The sequence below is a fragment of the Nerophis ophidion genome, linkage group LG24, assembly GCF_033978795.1.
Source record: "Nerophis ophidion isolate RoL-2023_Sa linkage group LG24, RoL_Noph_v1.0, whole genome shotgun sequence".
NCBI lineage: Eukaryota > Metazoa > Chordata > Actinopteri > Syngnathiformes > Syngnathidae > Nerophis > Nerophis ophidion.
In genome coordinates, this window is record NC_084634.1 from 28641113 (window position 1) to 28655153 (window position 14041).

The following is a 14041-nucleotide window of genomic DNA, read 5'->3' on the forward strand; positions in this document are numbered from 1 at the left end:
AAAGTAGATGTTATTGTCACATATGCATGATTGATTGATTGATTTAAGCTTTTATTAGTAGATTGCACAGTACAGTACATATTCCGTACAATTGACCACTAAATGGTAACACCCCAATAAGTTTTTCAACTTGTTTAAGTCGGGGTCCATGTTAATCAATTCATGGTACAAATATATACTATCAGCATAATACAGTTATCACACAAGTTAATCATCATAGTATATACATTGAATTATTTACAATCCGGGGGGTGGGATGAGGAGGGTTTGGTTAATATCAGTACTTCAGTCATCAACAATTGCATCAACAGAGAAATGGACATTGAAACAGTGTAGCTCTTATTTAGTAGGATACGTACAGCCAGCAGAGAACATAGTGAGTTAAGATAGCATAAGAACAAGTATATACATTAGAAATACATTTGATTATTTACATTAGGTTATTTACAATCCGTTTAGATGGGATGTGATTGTAGGAGGATTAGTAAAGGGTTGAAGTTGATAACAGGTGCTCAAAATGAGAAAAAAATAACAAAATGGTAGACCAGGCACTTAATAACTAGAGAAAAATAACAAAATAGATTTCTATTTTGTGCCCTCTTGTAATGTTTTCCTCAAGATGCTTGAGGTCAGGGGTTCCCAAACTACGGCCCGCGGGCCAGATACGGCCCACCAGCATCCAAAATCTGGCCTGCAGGTAGGCCTGAATAAAAAAATAAAAAAAGTTTCTTTTATTAAATTTTTTTTTTATTATCATTTTTTTTTATCTGTCCTTTGTAGCCCATCCATCAATCCATTTTCTACCGTTTGTTACTCTCAGGGTCTCCTAGCCGCGCAGGCAAATCATGTTGTCTAAAAATGCATTTTCCCATCGATAACATGACGTCATCTCGTGCACGCTCTGTCAGTCAATTAGTGCACGAAGGGAAAAAAATGGCAAAATCGTTGGGGCAACGTAATATACACTCCGAGTGTAGAGTTTTTAAACATCAGTAGACATGTGACTTGTTTCTGTGTGTATATATATATATATATATGTATGTGTGGGAAAAAATCACAAGACTACTTCATCTGTACAGAACTGTTTCATTAAGGGGTTCCCTCAATCTCCTGACGATTGAGGGAACCCCTCATGAAACAGTTCTGTAGAGAGGAAGTAGTCTTGTGATTTTTTCCCACACATACATATATTGCGCTCTACCACGGTATCGAGCACTATTCTCTCCATCCATCCATCCATTTTCTACCGCTTATTCCCTTTCGGGGTCGCGGGGGGCGCTGGCGCCTATCTCAGCTACAATCGGGCGGAAGGCGGGGTACACCCTGGACAAGTCGCCACCTCATCGCAGGGCCAACACAGATAGACAGACAACACTCACACTCACATTCACACACTAGGGACCATTTAGTGTTGCCAATCAACCTATCCCCAGGTGCATGTCTTTGGAGGTGGGAGGAAGCCGGAGTACCCGGAGGGAACCCACGCATTCACGGGGAGAACATGCAAACTCCACACAGAAAGATCCCGAGCCTGGATTTGAACCCAGGACTGCAGGACCTTCGTATTGTCTGGATGATCTAATTAAGACATATATATATATATATATATATATATATATATATATATATATATATATATATATATATATATATATATATATATATATATATATACATACATATATATATATATGTATATATACATACATACATACATATACATATATATATATATATATATATATATATATATATATAGCCTGGCCCCTGGCCAAATGTTTTGTAACCCAATGCGGCCCCCGTGTCAAAAAGTTTGGGTACCCTGCTTGAGGTCATACTAAAAGGGCATTAGGAAACAAAGGCTATGCCAATATTTACCTTTTTTTTTTCTAAAAATGTCCCTAGTTTTAAGAGCTATTAACTTATTTTTAGTTTTTGGACTTTACACCATGATCGTAATTTCATCCACATTTTGTCTATTCTAGAAATGTCAAAAGTGAGAAAACAAATATTCAAATACGATATATTGGTTTTCTCCTACGTAGAGAAGTGTGTGTAAAGATTATGCAACATCCAGAGGATGCTTAATTTAAGAATGGCAAGTTTAATAATACTTGTTTTCAGAATGAAATACTTATTTCTGGCTGATTTCTATATACACAAATATTAATTTAGGATGTCTTATCAAGTAAAATTAACTAGCTAGATGGCCAGATTATTTTGATAGTTTTTAGTCCTTTTTCCCCTAAAATATAGTTTTTTTTTATCTTATATTTTGTCAGCTCTTTTATGCAGTGGGATGTCTAAGGAAGAAAAGATGGAACAGCAGAGATGTCTGAAAACGGCGATTATTTCATATATATTTTTTTGCTCATGTTAAACATATCAGTTTTGAAGTATTCATAGACCAGGGCGACAAAAACATACTATTAAGTAAATAAAATAACTTTAAATGCCTTTATTCCCACTGTCCGTGCTGGGAAATGGGCTCCACTTCTGCAGATGACGTCACATCAAACATATCCAGTCTAGCAATGGAGAGAGGGCATTCCAAGTACACTATGGGTCCTTTAAATAAAGTACAGTTGTGCAGAAGTTTAAATACGCTCATCAAGAGAAGGTCATAACAAACGTAAATTAATTATTTGAATTATTTTACAAACAATGCAGCCTTTGCTGATACAAAGATTTTGACAGGACAGCTGGTGGCTGCTTAACTGTGACAACACATCTACTTTTACATGTGTTAACAAATATTGATTGTTTTTGATAATAAAAGCTTGTTTTTTATTGCAAAATTTAAAAAAATGAGCTGATGATGATGAGTGCTGTCCAGTTGTTATATATTTTTGGTTTATTTCAGTTGCAAGTCCAATACATTAGATGGCATTAGTGTATAGTTTATAGTGTGTTGGTCAGTTCAGTCGTTGCTGTGTGTTGCGCTCTAAAAAGTGTTAATACTGTAGATATTGTACTTATTATGCAACAGCTGTTTGATTGTAACGTGCGTCTTAGTAGTAGTTTTCATTAACAAATTCGGAGGTGTTGAGAATTTTTTTTTTTTTTTTATTAAATCAACATAAAAAACACTATATACACTTACAATTAGTGCACCAACCACAAAAACCTCCCTTTTTCATGACAAAAACATCCGTTTTTCATGACAAAGGAAAATAAAAAGGTTGGGGACCACTGCTTTAGATGAACGAGCAATTTTTCTCAATATAATTAGTAACTGTGAAAAATTTTGACATTTAACAAAAACAACTAGTTTTGTTAAGCCACTAATGGTGTGTTTTAGTTTGATTTTTTCAGGAACTTTCATGTTGGCCAGTTACCCGTCTCAAAATGTTCAGTGCACGAGCACCTTTCGGTTGGGTACAGGCTATCAGTCTGGGATACGTGACAGGCTTTTTAATTAGCGCTGCTGCTGTTCAAGTGTTTCTTAAAGAACTCTTGGACTCGCTCCCACAGGTCCAGCTGAGCCTCTGAGTGGGCTTTTGGCCCCCCACCAAACACCACAGCACATCCCAATGCTGCATGGAAGCCAGATGGGCAAAAAGGCATGTGTGGAACCTCCAAAAGGTGACCAGCATTTGGATAAGACACTACTTCGAACGATTCCTTGCCCTGATTTTCCAAAAGCTCAGCGGCCCGTTTGGCGAATAAAGCGCTGGTCCAATTGTGGTCGTCTTCCGAAACAGCAAACAGGAAATGGCAGCTTGCACGTTCAATTGGAATTAAAGACGCTCTGTTTTTTTCCAGGGTTGGGTCCGGCATGACGTTGCGTATGTCAATGATTCCAGATTCTAACATCCGAATATTCTGTAGATTGTGTTGGAGTGGCGGTATGACAATGTCTTTGTAATGTAATGGAATCACAGTGTTTGCAACGCAGCCGTTGATGCAGACTGTCGCCGTGATGCCTGGGAGAAAAGATGCCATCGACAAACCTAGAGCACCGCTATGAGACATTGATATGACACCTATGCCGGGGAAAACCTGTGAAAAAACAAATAATAGTCACTATAACATTTAAACAATACCTGCATACAGTCGGTCAAAAAAGTATTTAGTCAGCCACCGATTGTGCAAGTTCTCCCACTTAAAATGATGCCAGAAGTCTGTAATTTTCATCATAGGTACACTTCAACTGTGAGAGACAGAATGTGGAAAAAAAAATCCAGGAAATCACATTGTAGGAATTTTAAAGAATTTATTTGTAAATTATGGTGGAAAATAAGTATTTGGTCAACCATTCAAAGCTCTCACTGATGGAAGGAGGTTTTGGCTCAAAATCTCATGATACATGGCCCCATTCATTCTTTCCTTAACACGGATCAATCGTCCTGTCCCCTTAGCAGAAAAACAGCCCCAAAGCATGATGTTTCCACCCCCATGCTTTACAGTAGGTGTGGTGTTCTTGGGATGCAACTCAGTATTCTTCTTCCTTCAAACACGACGAGTTGAGTTTATACCCAAATGGATACATGGGTGATACAGCAGAGGATTGGGAGAATGTCATGTGGTCAGATGAAACCAAAAAATAACTTTTTGGTATAAACTCAACTCGTCAAGAACACCACACCTACTGTGAAGCATGGGGGTGGAAACATCATGCTTTGGGGCTGTTTTTCTGCTAAGGGGACAGGACGATTGATCCGTGTTAAGGAAAGAATGAATGGGGCCATTTATCGTGAGATTTTGAGCCAAAACCTCCTTCCATCAGTGAGAGCTTTGAATGGTTGACCAAATACTTATTTTCCACCATAAATACTTAAAAATTCCTACAATGTGAATTCCTGGATTTATTTTCTTCACATTCTGTCTCTCACAGTTGAAGTGTACCTATGATGAAAATTACAAACCTCTGTCATCATTTTAAGTGGGAGAACTTGCACAATCGGTGGCTGACTAAATACTTTTTTGCCCCACTGTATATTGTAAATAATGAATATGACTTGTCTACAATGGTCGAGAAAGGTCATAACAATTGCAAACCCCAACAACAGCTACAGTACAACACGGCTTCAAAAGCCATTACCAATGCAACCGCGTCAACACAACAACTGGACGCCAACAACACAACCACATTAAGAGACAACGGAAGGGACGGACACAACAGAAGGCCCAGTGGACTGAGCGGACCTTGGGGGTATTCCAGAGTGCAGGTTAAGTGAAAACACTGATTATGTACACCCGAAGATAACGGAAAGTCATGGTTTTCTGTTCCAAAAATAGAGGTAAGTCAAACACAGAGTCAGTTACGATTGTAACTTACGCCGTAAACTTAACCTGATCGATTTAGCTTTTACTCAGAGTAAAGACTAAATCAATGACTTGCGCGTTGACTCCGGAAATACGGCCTTTTCTGTCCCCAGTTGCTATGGTGAAATCATAGACTCTCTTTGTCAGTCTTATTGATCGAGACTAATCACCATCAGGAAGTAAAAGTTATGGCTGATGCTTGCGGGAGCGATGGTGGCTGTATAGTCCTATTCTTCAGTAAAATTGCACTTATAATCAACATTGGCGGAAGCTGGGTCTTTCTTGCTGCTGCAGTCAATGCAGGTGGCGCTGAGTTATTCCGATTCCTCAAATAGGTTGGCTCTAAATAAGCCTCATACAACCCAGAGCGAAGAGCCGCAAGCACCACCCAGAGACAACCCAAACCAAAAATAAAAATAAAAAGAATCATGGACTCTGACCCTGAGGCCTGATCCTTCCCGTCCACCGACGAACCCGAGCACGAAGCCTGTCACTTGCCCAACTGGCCGGTGGCGGTAAAAACAGCCCTCATGCCTAAACATGTCTAACTTTGCCATCCCCTTCTGTCTGCTGGCGGACGCGTCGAGCAGGGGGCTGGGAGCGGTGCTGTACCAGTGGGTGGAGGGCGTCGACCGGCCCGTACTATACATCAGCCGGAAGCTCTCGATCTGGAGGCGCGGTACAGCACGGTGGAGAAGGGGTGCCTCGCCATCCGGTGGGCGGTCGGGGCCCTCCGGTACTACCTGTTGGGAGGCTCCTTCAGCCTCTGCTCGGACCACAAACCACTCCAGTGGCTCCACCGCATGAAGGAGGCCAACGTGCAAATTACCCGGTGGTATTTCACGTTACAACCCTGCAACTTCCAGGTGGTCCACAGACCGGGTACGCAGATGGCCGTGACAGACTTCCTCTCGCGCTCCTCTACGGAGGCGGGGGGTTGGCGCGGCCGTACATCTGCCCAGCGTGAGTCTGGCGGTGGAGGCAGGCATGTGGAGGGGGCGTGGCCCACGCGTCCCCTGTAGGCAGGGGGTGTGCAGGAGCCAGCTATGAAGCAGCTAACAGTTGAGTGGATTTCCCAGCTGGAACAGGTTATCTAATCATCGGTCTCCTTTGTTAGCCGTGTCCGAGGCCATGAGGGGGGCGAGTGAGTGAGAGAGAGAGCAAGAAAAGACACAGAGCGAAAGAGGAGAGCGAAGAGCCGCCAGCACCAGCCAGAGACAACCCAAACCAAAAAGAAAAATAATAAATTGACTCTGACCCTGAGGCCTGATCCTTCCCGTCCACCGACAAACCCCGAGCACGAAGCTTGTCACACGGACTAACACACCAGGATAACGCGAAACCAGATCTCTCGAGAAGTTGTGTGCTGTCGGAGAGGACTCTTTGTGCGTAGGATACAATCCCGAAAGCAGACATTATTAATTAAACATAGCAACAAATGTAATGATGAGGAGACTGTTTACTTGCTCCACAAATTAAAAGAACGGACCATTTTAAGGTGTAATGATGGTAGAAAAAAACAACTCTGATTTATTTAGGAAGGTAGCTTAAGAAATGTGGAATGCCGGCTTAATTCAGGCTCCAGAACAAAATACCGAAAGATAATGAAGCAGGTATATTAAAGGCAAAGAATAAAGCGTTCAGAAACCTCTTCATGCCGCATTTGTGCACTCCCAACTGATTAACATTCCGCACAACTGGCAAAAGAGTCCAGAACCATAGCTAACTTCATCTGGAACAGTATTGGTCGTGGCATGAACGGTCTTGTCCTTAATATTTAAAACGCCTTTCATGAATCTCCAAAGCCTTTAGAAAAAACTCTGAGACATTCAAAAGTTTTGTTTCCATGATTTTGCGTCCGAAAATTCCTTCAAAAAAAAAAACTCTACCGCAGGTCTATTTTGGCATCGGACCTGCATCCTCCCCGATACATTAACACATATTTTACACTTTCTGTTAATGTTGAGTCAAGAAAAACTGCCTTTTTGTCCCCAGTTTCTTTGATGAAGCGTGGAAAAAGCTCTCCATTAATCATCACTTTTTATTATAGTCCTAACTCTGAGTAAACATTTAACTAATTTAGATCAGGGGTCTCAAACTCAATTTACCTGGGGGCCACTGGATGCAGAGTCTGGGTGAGGCTGGGCCGCAAGAAAAGATTTCGTAAAAAAAAACATTGCCTACTCCTCAAAATGTCTAGTTGTATAATGACGTTTCAAACTGTATTCAACTTTCTCTGTGCAAATAACACACGTCGGGGTGCCCCTGTGCTCAACAAAGAAATATTGCATCTCCCACTTTTCCTGGAATTGTCTTTGCACATCACTAACCTTTCTCTTCACTGCAGGCTTTGAAAAAGACATGTTTGGGGTTGTGGAATATATTTGCATTTAGCCGACGCCCGGAGAATAATGTTATTTCCGCAATGTGTGTCGTTCCGCTTTTCCTCCCTACAGCAAGATGGCGATCGGCAAATAATAGCCGGGAAAGTATTGGGATAGAGAGCGCAAAAAGGTGACGGCTACCGAATTGTTATCCGACGTCATATAGAAATATATGTAGTTCATTGTGTGAGGCAATGCAAATTAAACATTAAAAAAAACAAATAACGGTTTGAATTGGTCCAGGTTATCGGGGACTGTTATTACTGACGGATAAGCGTCGCGGTGTGACTGCAGCCAGGTACGTAAGATAACCCTCGTCTCCATGGTAACGTCACTGTCGCTTTCACTCATTTGCCGCATTTCCACTAACGCAGGGGTAGGCAACCCAGAACGTTGAAAGAGCCATTTTGGACCCAAATAACACAATCAAACGCCATTCATATAAATCTTGCGGGCCGGATTAAAATTAAACTTTCATATTAAGGTGGGAGCCGCAAAATAACGTCTCGCGGGCCGCAATTGGCAGGCGGGCCGCGTGTCTGAGACCCCTGATTTAGATGATCTGTTCTGGAACACTCAGAGTTTCCCTGACTTTAAGGTTTTACTACTTACGTATAAAATACTACACGGTCTAGCTCCATCCTATCTTGCCGATTGTATTGTACCATATGTCCCGGCAAGAAATCTGCGTTCAAAGGACTCCGGCTTAATAGTGATTCCCAAAGCCCAAAAAAAGTCTGCGGGCTATAGAGCGTTTTCCGTTCGGGCTCCAGTACTCTGGAATGCCCTCCCGGTAACAGTTCGAGATGCCACCTCAGTAGAAGCATTTAAGTCTCACCTTAAAACTCATTTGTATACTCTAGCCTTTAAATAGACTCCCTTTTTAGACCAGTTGATCTGCCGTTTCTTTTCTTTTTCTTCTATGTCCCACTCTCCCTTGTGGAGGGGGTCCGGTCCGATCCGGTGGCCATGTACTGCTTGCCTGTGTATCGGCTGGGGACATCTCTGCGCTGCTGATCCGCCTCCGCTTGGGATGGTTTCCTGCTGGCTCCGCTGTGAACGGGACTCTCGCTGCTGTGTTGGATCCGCTTTGGACTGAACTCTCGCGACTGTGTTGGATCCATTATGGATTGAACTTTCACAGTATCATGTTAGACCCGCTCGACATCCATTGCTTTCCTCCTCTCCAAGGTTCTCATAGTCATCATTGTCACCGACGTCCCACTGGGTGTGAGTTTTCCTTGCCCTTATGTGGGCCTACCGAGGATGTCGTAGTGGTTTGTGCAGCCCTTTGAGACACTAGTGATTTAGGGCTATATAAGTAAACATTGATTGATTGATTGATTGATTTTAGAGTTAGTCAACTCATTTATGTGGTTTAGGCTCTGTTTGTTGCACATCTTACAGTGCCTGGAATACCACAAATCAGTTAAAAAACTGTTTGTTGGAGATTGTTCCTTGTGGACGTGTGTTCTATTTAGATGCCCCTGTGTATATGAATTGACTAACCTCTGGATGATTCTGTAGGTAGTTTGCAGCCTCTTCAAAATATTCCAAATCTAAGCGTTTGGGGTTTTTTGGTAAATCTTGGTAGCCGTAATAGGCCAGTGCCAGCACAACAAAACCTTTGTTCGCCAACAGGCTGGCTCTCTGCTCGCTGAGGCCTCCGCCGAAAGTATATAAATCCACAATCGCAGGAAATGGACCCTTTCCTGAAAATAAATCAAAGTCAAATCAAAAGGGAAGAAAGTATTTTCATGCAGCAGTCGAGACCAACCTGGAGGGATAAACAGGACTCCTCGCACTCTTCCCTCTTCCACAGGGATTCTCTTCATGCCCTCCACCATGTATCCTCGCTCGTTGGTTTCACAAGCTAGGAGTTCTCCAGTGTCGCCGTTGTGCGCCGCTATCTCAATCAGGGTCGGGCTCAGCACGTTCTTCTTCACAACTTTTTTGTGTGGAGTTTCTGGCGCCATGGCCCACAGTAAACCCATGGGCTCCACTCCGGTGTAGCTCCCACCCAGAGAGGGGTCGCTACTCACGTCTACCAAGCCCCTTTCATCGGCTTTGTAGAGGGCAGAAGCTTTGAAGAGTACCCCTTTGTCATCAACCAGCCTGGACCTTAACTGTACTGCTTTGTGGGGAGCAAGACCCTCCACTTTCACTTGGACCACTTTGTCAAATAGGCAACGAACACTGGGGAGGATTTTGAGGCGGATCTGAGAAGAAGCCATTTTCATTCTTGTGACTCAGACAAATGCCGCTTTCAACGACGTCACCACAGCATCTGTCAAGGCAAGAAACGTGACTCATCATATAAACAATTGCCATGAGAGGATGTGTTAGATATATGTCTCATCATGGGCAATGTCCCCACTAATTTGTCATCTCTGAGCATTCAGTGGACCACATGTAAGCAACATTAGACGTGCACACATCTGTCTCAAACCTGACATCAAAACAATGTTATGGGGACATTTTCCTTCCTTTGAGCAAAATGGAGAGCCTTAAAATTTACTTTAGAATACAATTTTGAGATAAAGATTATTTATGAACGTAGTATTTGTTTACTTACTGTGATATATTATTAATTTATTCTTTATTCACTGTTCTGTTACAGAGAACAAGAAAATGGGATAAAATTGCTATGCCTTGTCTTGTTTTGTTTTTTGTCTTGTGAATTGCATGTTTTACTTTGAAAAGCAACTCTTCTTTTTTCAGATCACTGGCCCTTCCTCTTGTGTCACCAGTCTGACGTCATCCCTGACCCCTGATTGTTTCCACCTGTTTCTCATTACCGTCATGTGTCATATAAGCCCATGCCTCTCCTTGTTCGGTGCCAGATTGTCTCGAGCTTTCGTGCTTGTCTTGCTTCCATGTTTATGTACATGCCTTGACTTGTCCCACGCTTATCTTTCTGGATCCTGAATTCCAACACTATTATTTTGAGTTTGACTTTTTCTTCTCCTCAGAGTGAATTTTGTTATTTACCTTTTGTTCAACCGAATTGGTGAGTTACTTTTTTCCTACTAATCTTTCCTTCCTCAAATTTCTTGAGTGATTTGTCGTTTACCTTTATTAGATTAAAATTAAGAGTAGAATTTTTTATAGTCATTGTTTTCTTCCTCCTGTTGAAGCGTTTTATATTAATAAGTTTCATAGCACAAACGGCGCAAATTATAGTTCGTCTTTGTTTTTGTATTTTCCTCCTTTTAGGAGTGATTTTCGGTTATTCCATTTTTGGAACCTTTTTCACTGAGCGTTTTTGTTATTTATAGATTTTGTATTACTCTGACTCTGGAGTTGAAAGAGCTGTCAAAATAAAAACCCTACTAAGAATCTCTACTGAGCATCTGAGTTAATTCCTTAGTCCAAGCCTGACAATGGTATGAAAAGGAGTATGATTAAATAAGCTCAGCTTCTTCCTAGTCCTTTTCGGACGTGCTGTAATGAAACAACTGGAAATATGTGATGCATTTCATTGTATTGTATGCATGTTCGAAATAAACTGAAACTGAACTGAATTGAATTGAACTGAACTAGCTTTGGCCTTGGTTCTGCTCAAAGAAGATAAAAACAATGTTCCTACATAGTTTCCTATCTACGCACACACACACACACATTTTATCACCTCTAGTTTTAATGGTGTCAAAATATACCAGGTGCGCAGAGTGAGAGTGGACAAGAATGTGTCTGTGTTCAAAACATCAAGTTAACTTTCGGTTTCAATGTCTGCCAAGGCGACACAGCAAGGTGTTGGGATGTCGCATGGCTGCAGTTGTATGTCCCCGAGTATGCAAGAATCCAAGAGAGTTGAGTGAAGGTAAGAGGAATTTAATACACATAAGAAAATAACAAAAGGAAACATAAAGCAGTCGTGCAGATAAACATTCTCAACATAATATTATCATCGAGCACTGAGGAGTGCTCGAGTAAAACATAAATAGACACTAGTGTGATTGACAGCAGGTGTGAACCGCTGCCAATCAACGAAAAGAGAAAAACAGTGCTCCGTGAATAAAAACAGGAAATACAACAAAATAAGAGCACTAAACAGGAAGTAAATACAAAAACACGAACAACAGAAATTAAGTGACACATCGTCACAGGACCTCCCCCTCAAGGAACAGATACCAGATGTTCCCTGGGAAAGAAAAAAAATGGAAAAAAGTCCAAAATGTAAGGGAGGGTGGAGGGAGGATTTGGTGGAGGGTCGCCAAACCTCGTGTCCCCGCAGCCAGCGAGGGAAAGTACGCGCCGCCGGAACTGGCGAGGCGGGCGGCCAGGGAACGGCCAAATCACTGGCCGAAAAAGAGGGGAGTGCGCAGGGCACGGCCACATCCACGGCCGACGTAGAGGCGGGCGCGCTGAAGCAGGCCGGGAAGCAGAAGACGTAACCGGCGGCGTGGAAACCGCAGGCGTCACCGGTGGCGTAAAAACTGCTGGTTTCATCTGCGGCGTGAAAACGGCAGATGAAGACGCCGAGCAAGGAGAAGCAAATGCCAGCCGAGGAGCAGCATAAGCCGGCGTTGGAGCAGGCGGCGACGATGACAACAATGATGATGGCGTGGATGATGACAGCGGCGTGTGATCGGCTGCACCGCCGCGAGTAGAGGCAGGCGTCATCAACGGCGTGGAAGTGGCAGATGTCATCGGCGGCATGGAAGCGGCGGATGTCATCGGCGGCATGGAAGCGGCGGATGTCTTCGGCGGCGTGAAAGCGGCGGATGTCATCGGCGGCATGAAAGCGGCGGATGTCATCGGCGGCGTGAAAGTGGCGGATGTCATCGGCGGCGTGAAAGCGGCAGATGATGACGCCGGGCGAGGAGCAGCAAATGCCGGCCGAGGAGTAGCGGATGCCGGCGGTGACGAAGCCCGGCGTGGTGCTGCTCTTGGCGGCGTTGGATCCGTGCGTAGTGCCGGCGTTGGAGGCAGGCGCGGTGCTGCTGATGTCAGCGTTGCAGCTGTGCGTAGTGCCGGCGTTGGAGCTCGGCGTGGAGCCGGCGTTGGAACTTGGCGTGGAGCCGGCTTTGGGGCTAGGCGTGGAGCCGGTGTTGGGGCAGTGCGAAAGCCCGCCAGGCACGTAGATGTCTCCGTGGAAGGAGACGCTTGTGAAGATGACAGCGGTGTGTGCCTGGCTGCACCGCGGTGTATTGTGGGCCCCCCTCCACTAGGCGGCTGCCAGAAGCCGTCCACACTTGCGGGAAGACATGCCTGCTCGTCGGAGTCCCCCGGTGCGAAAACCAGGGACGGGCGGGAGGAGGCCAGGAAGAGGGACGAAGACACGTCCCGCGCCGAGTCCCAGCAGGAGGACAAAAGCGACCTTACTGTGGGCTCCACTGGAGCTCTCGGCGATCCAAAAAAGAGAGCGGGAGCTGGCAGAAAGAGCAGCCGGGGAGCAGCCGCTGGAAGCTGCGTCGGAGCAGGGAGAAGCAGCTCAGCAGACGACGGGAAGGATGGCGGCGGCGGACGTGCCGGTCGGAGAGCCGCAGTCGGCGACGGAGCCGCAGGAGCAGCGAGACGTGAAGGAGGAGGCGGGCGCGCCGGTCGGTGAGCCGTAGCCGGCAGCGTTGCCGAGAGGAAGGATGGCGGCGGAGGACGCGCCGGTCGGTGAGCCGTAGCCGGTAGCGTTGCCGCGGGGAGAGGGTCCGCGTCTGTTGGCTGGGACCGCACAAACCTAGCCTTCAAGTCCTCCAGGAATTGTGTGGTCCAGAACGTCGGCTGAGGATTGCCGACAGGGATTCTCGCGAGGACACTTTTTGGCTCGATGATACTGTTGGGATGTCGCATGGCTGCAGTTGTGTGTCCCCGAGTATGCAAGAATCCAGGAGAGTTGAGTGAAGGTAAGAGGAATTTAATACACATAAGAAAATAACAAAAGCAAACATAAAGCAGTCGTGCAGATAAACATTCTCAACACAATATTATCATCGAGCACTGAGCAGTGCTCGATGATAACATAAATAGACACTAGTGTGATTGACAGCAGGTGTGAACCGCTGCCAATCAACGAAAAGAGAAAAACAGTGCTCCGTGAATAAAAACAGGAAATACAACAAAATAAGAGCACTGAACAGGAAGTAAATACAAAAACACGAACAACTAACAGAAATGAAGTGACACATCGTCACACAAGGTAGACAAAAGTACGTGAGTGGGGCGACCATCTTAGAGAAGCCTCCGGATTTTAGCCTCCTTTCCAGCGCTGGTATTGCTATCGTTTCACTTATTCTTTAGTATAGAATACATTGAATTCAAGTCACCTCACATTAAGACAGCCTTAAAACTAAAGAATCTGGGAGGACTCTTCCTTGAAAAATGGAGGATCCCAATAACAAATAAAAATGTCTAGGTGATTTGTTCCCTTTACAATTAAAATAACAAAAATA

The 14041-nt window shown here is 44.2% G+C and overlaps 1 protein-coding gene across 2 annotated transcripts in view; it reads right to left on the bottom strand.

Annotated features, from left to right (window-relative positions):
• Positions 1-1825: 1825 nt before the first annotated feature.
• Positions 1826-14041, bottom strand: part of LOC133542064 (acyl-coenzyme A thioesterase 1-like) — a 17913-nt gene continuing 5697 nt past the window's right edge. For both annotated transcript variants that reach the window (XM_061885888.1, XM_061885889.1), the window contains 3 exons: positions 9430-9939; positions 9162-9364; positions 1826-4002 (listed from right to left, as the gene is read on the bottom strand). In XM_061885888.1, the coding sequence (XP_061741872.1) occupies positions 3415-4002; positions 9162-9364; positions 9430-9892 (1254 nt within the window). In that variant the 5' untranslated portion in view covers positions 9893-9939 and the 3' untranslated portion in view covers positions 1826-3414. The remainder of the gene's footprint in view (positions 4003-9161; positions 9365-9429; positions 9940-14041) is intronic.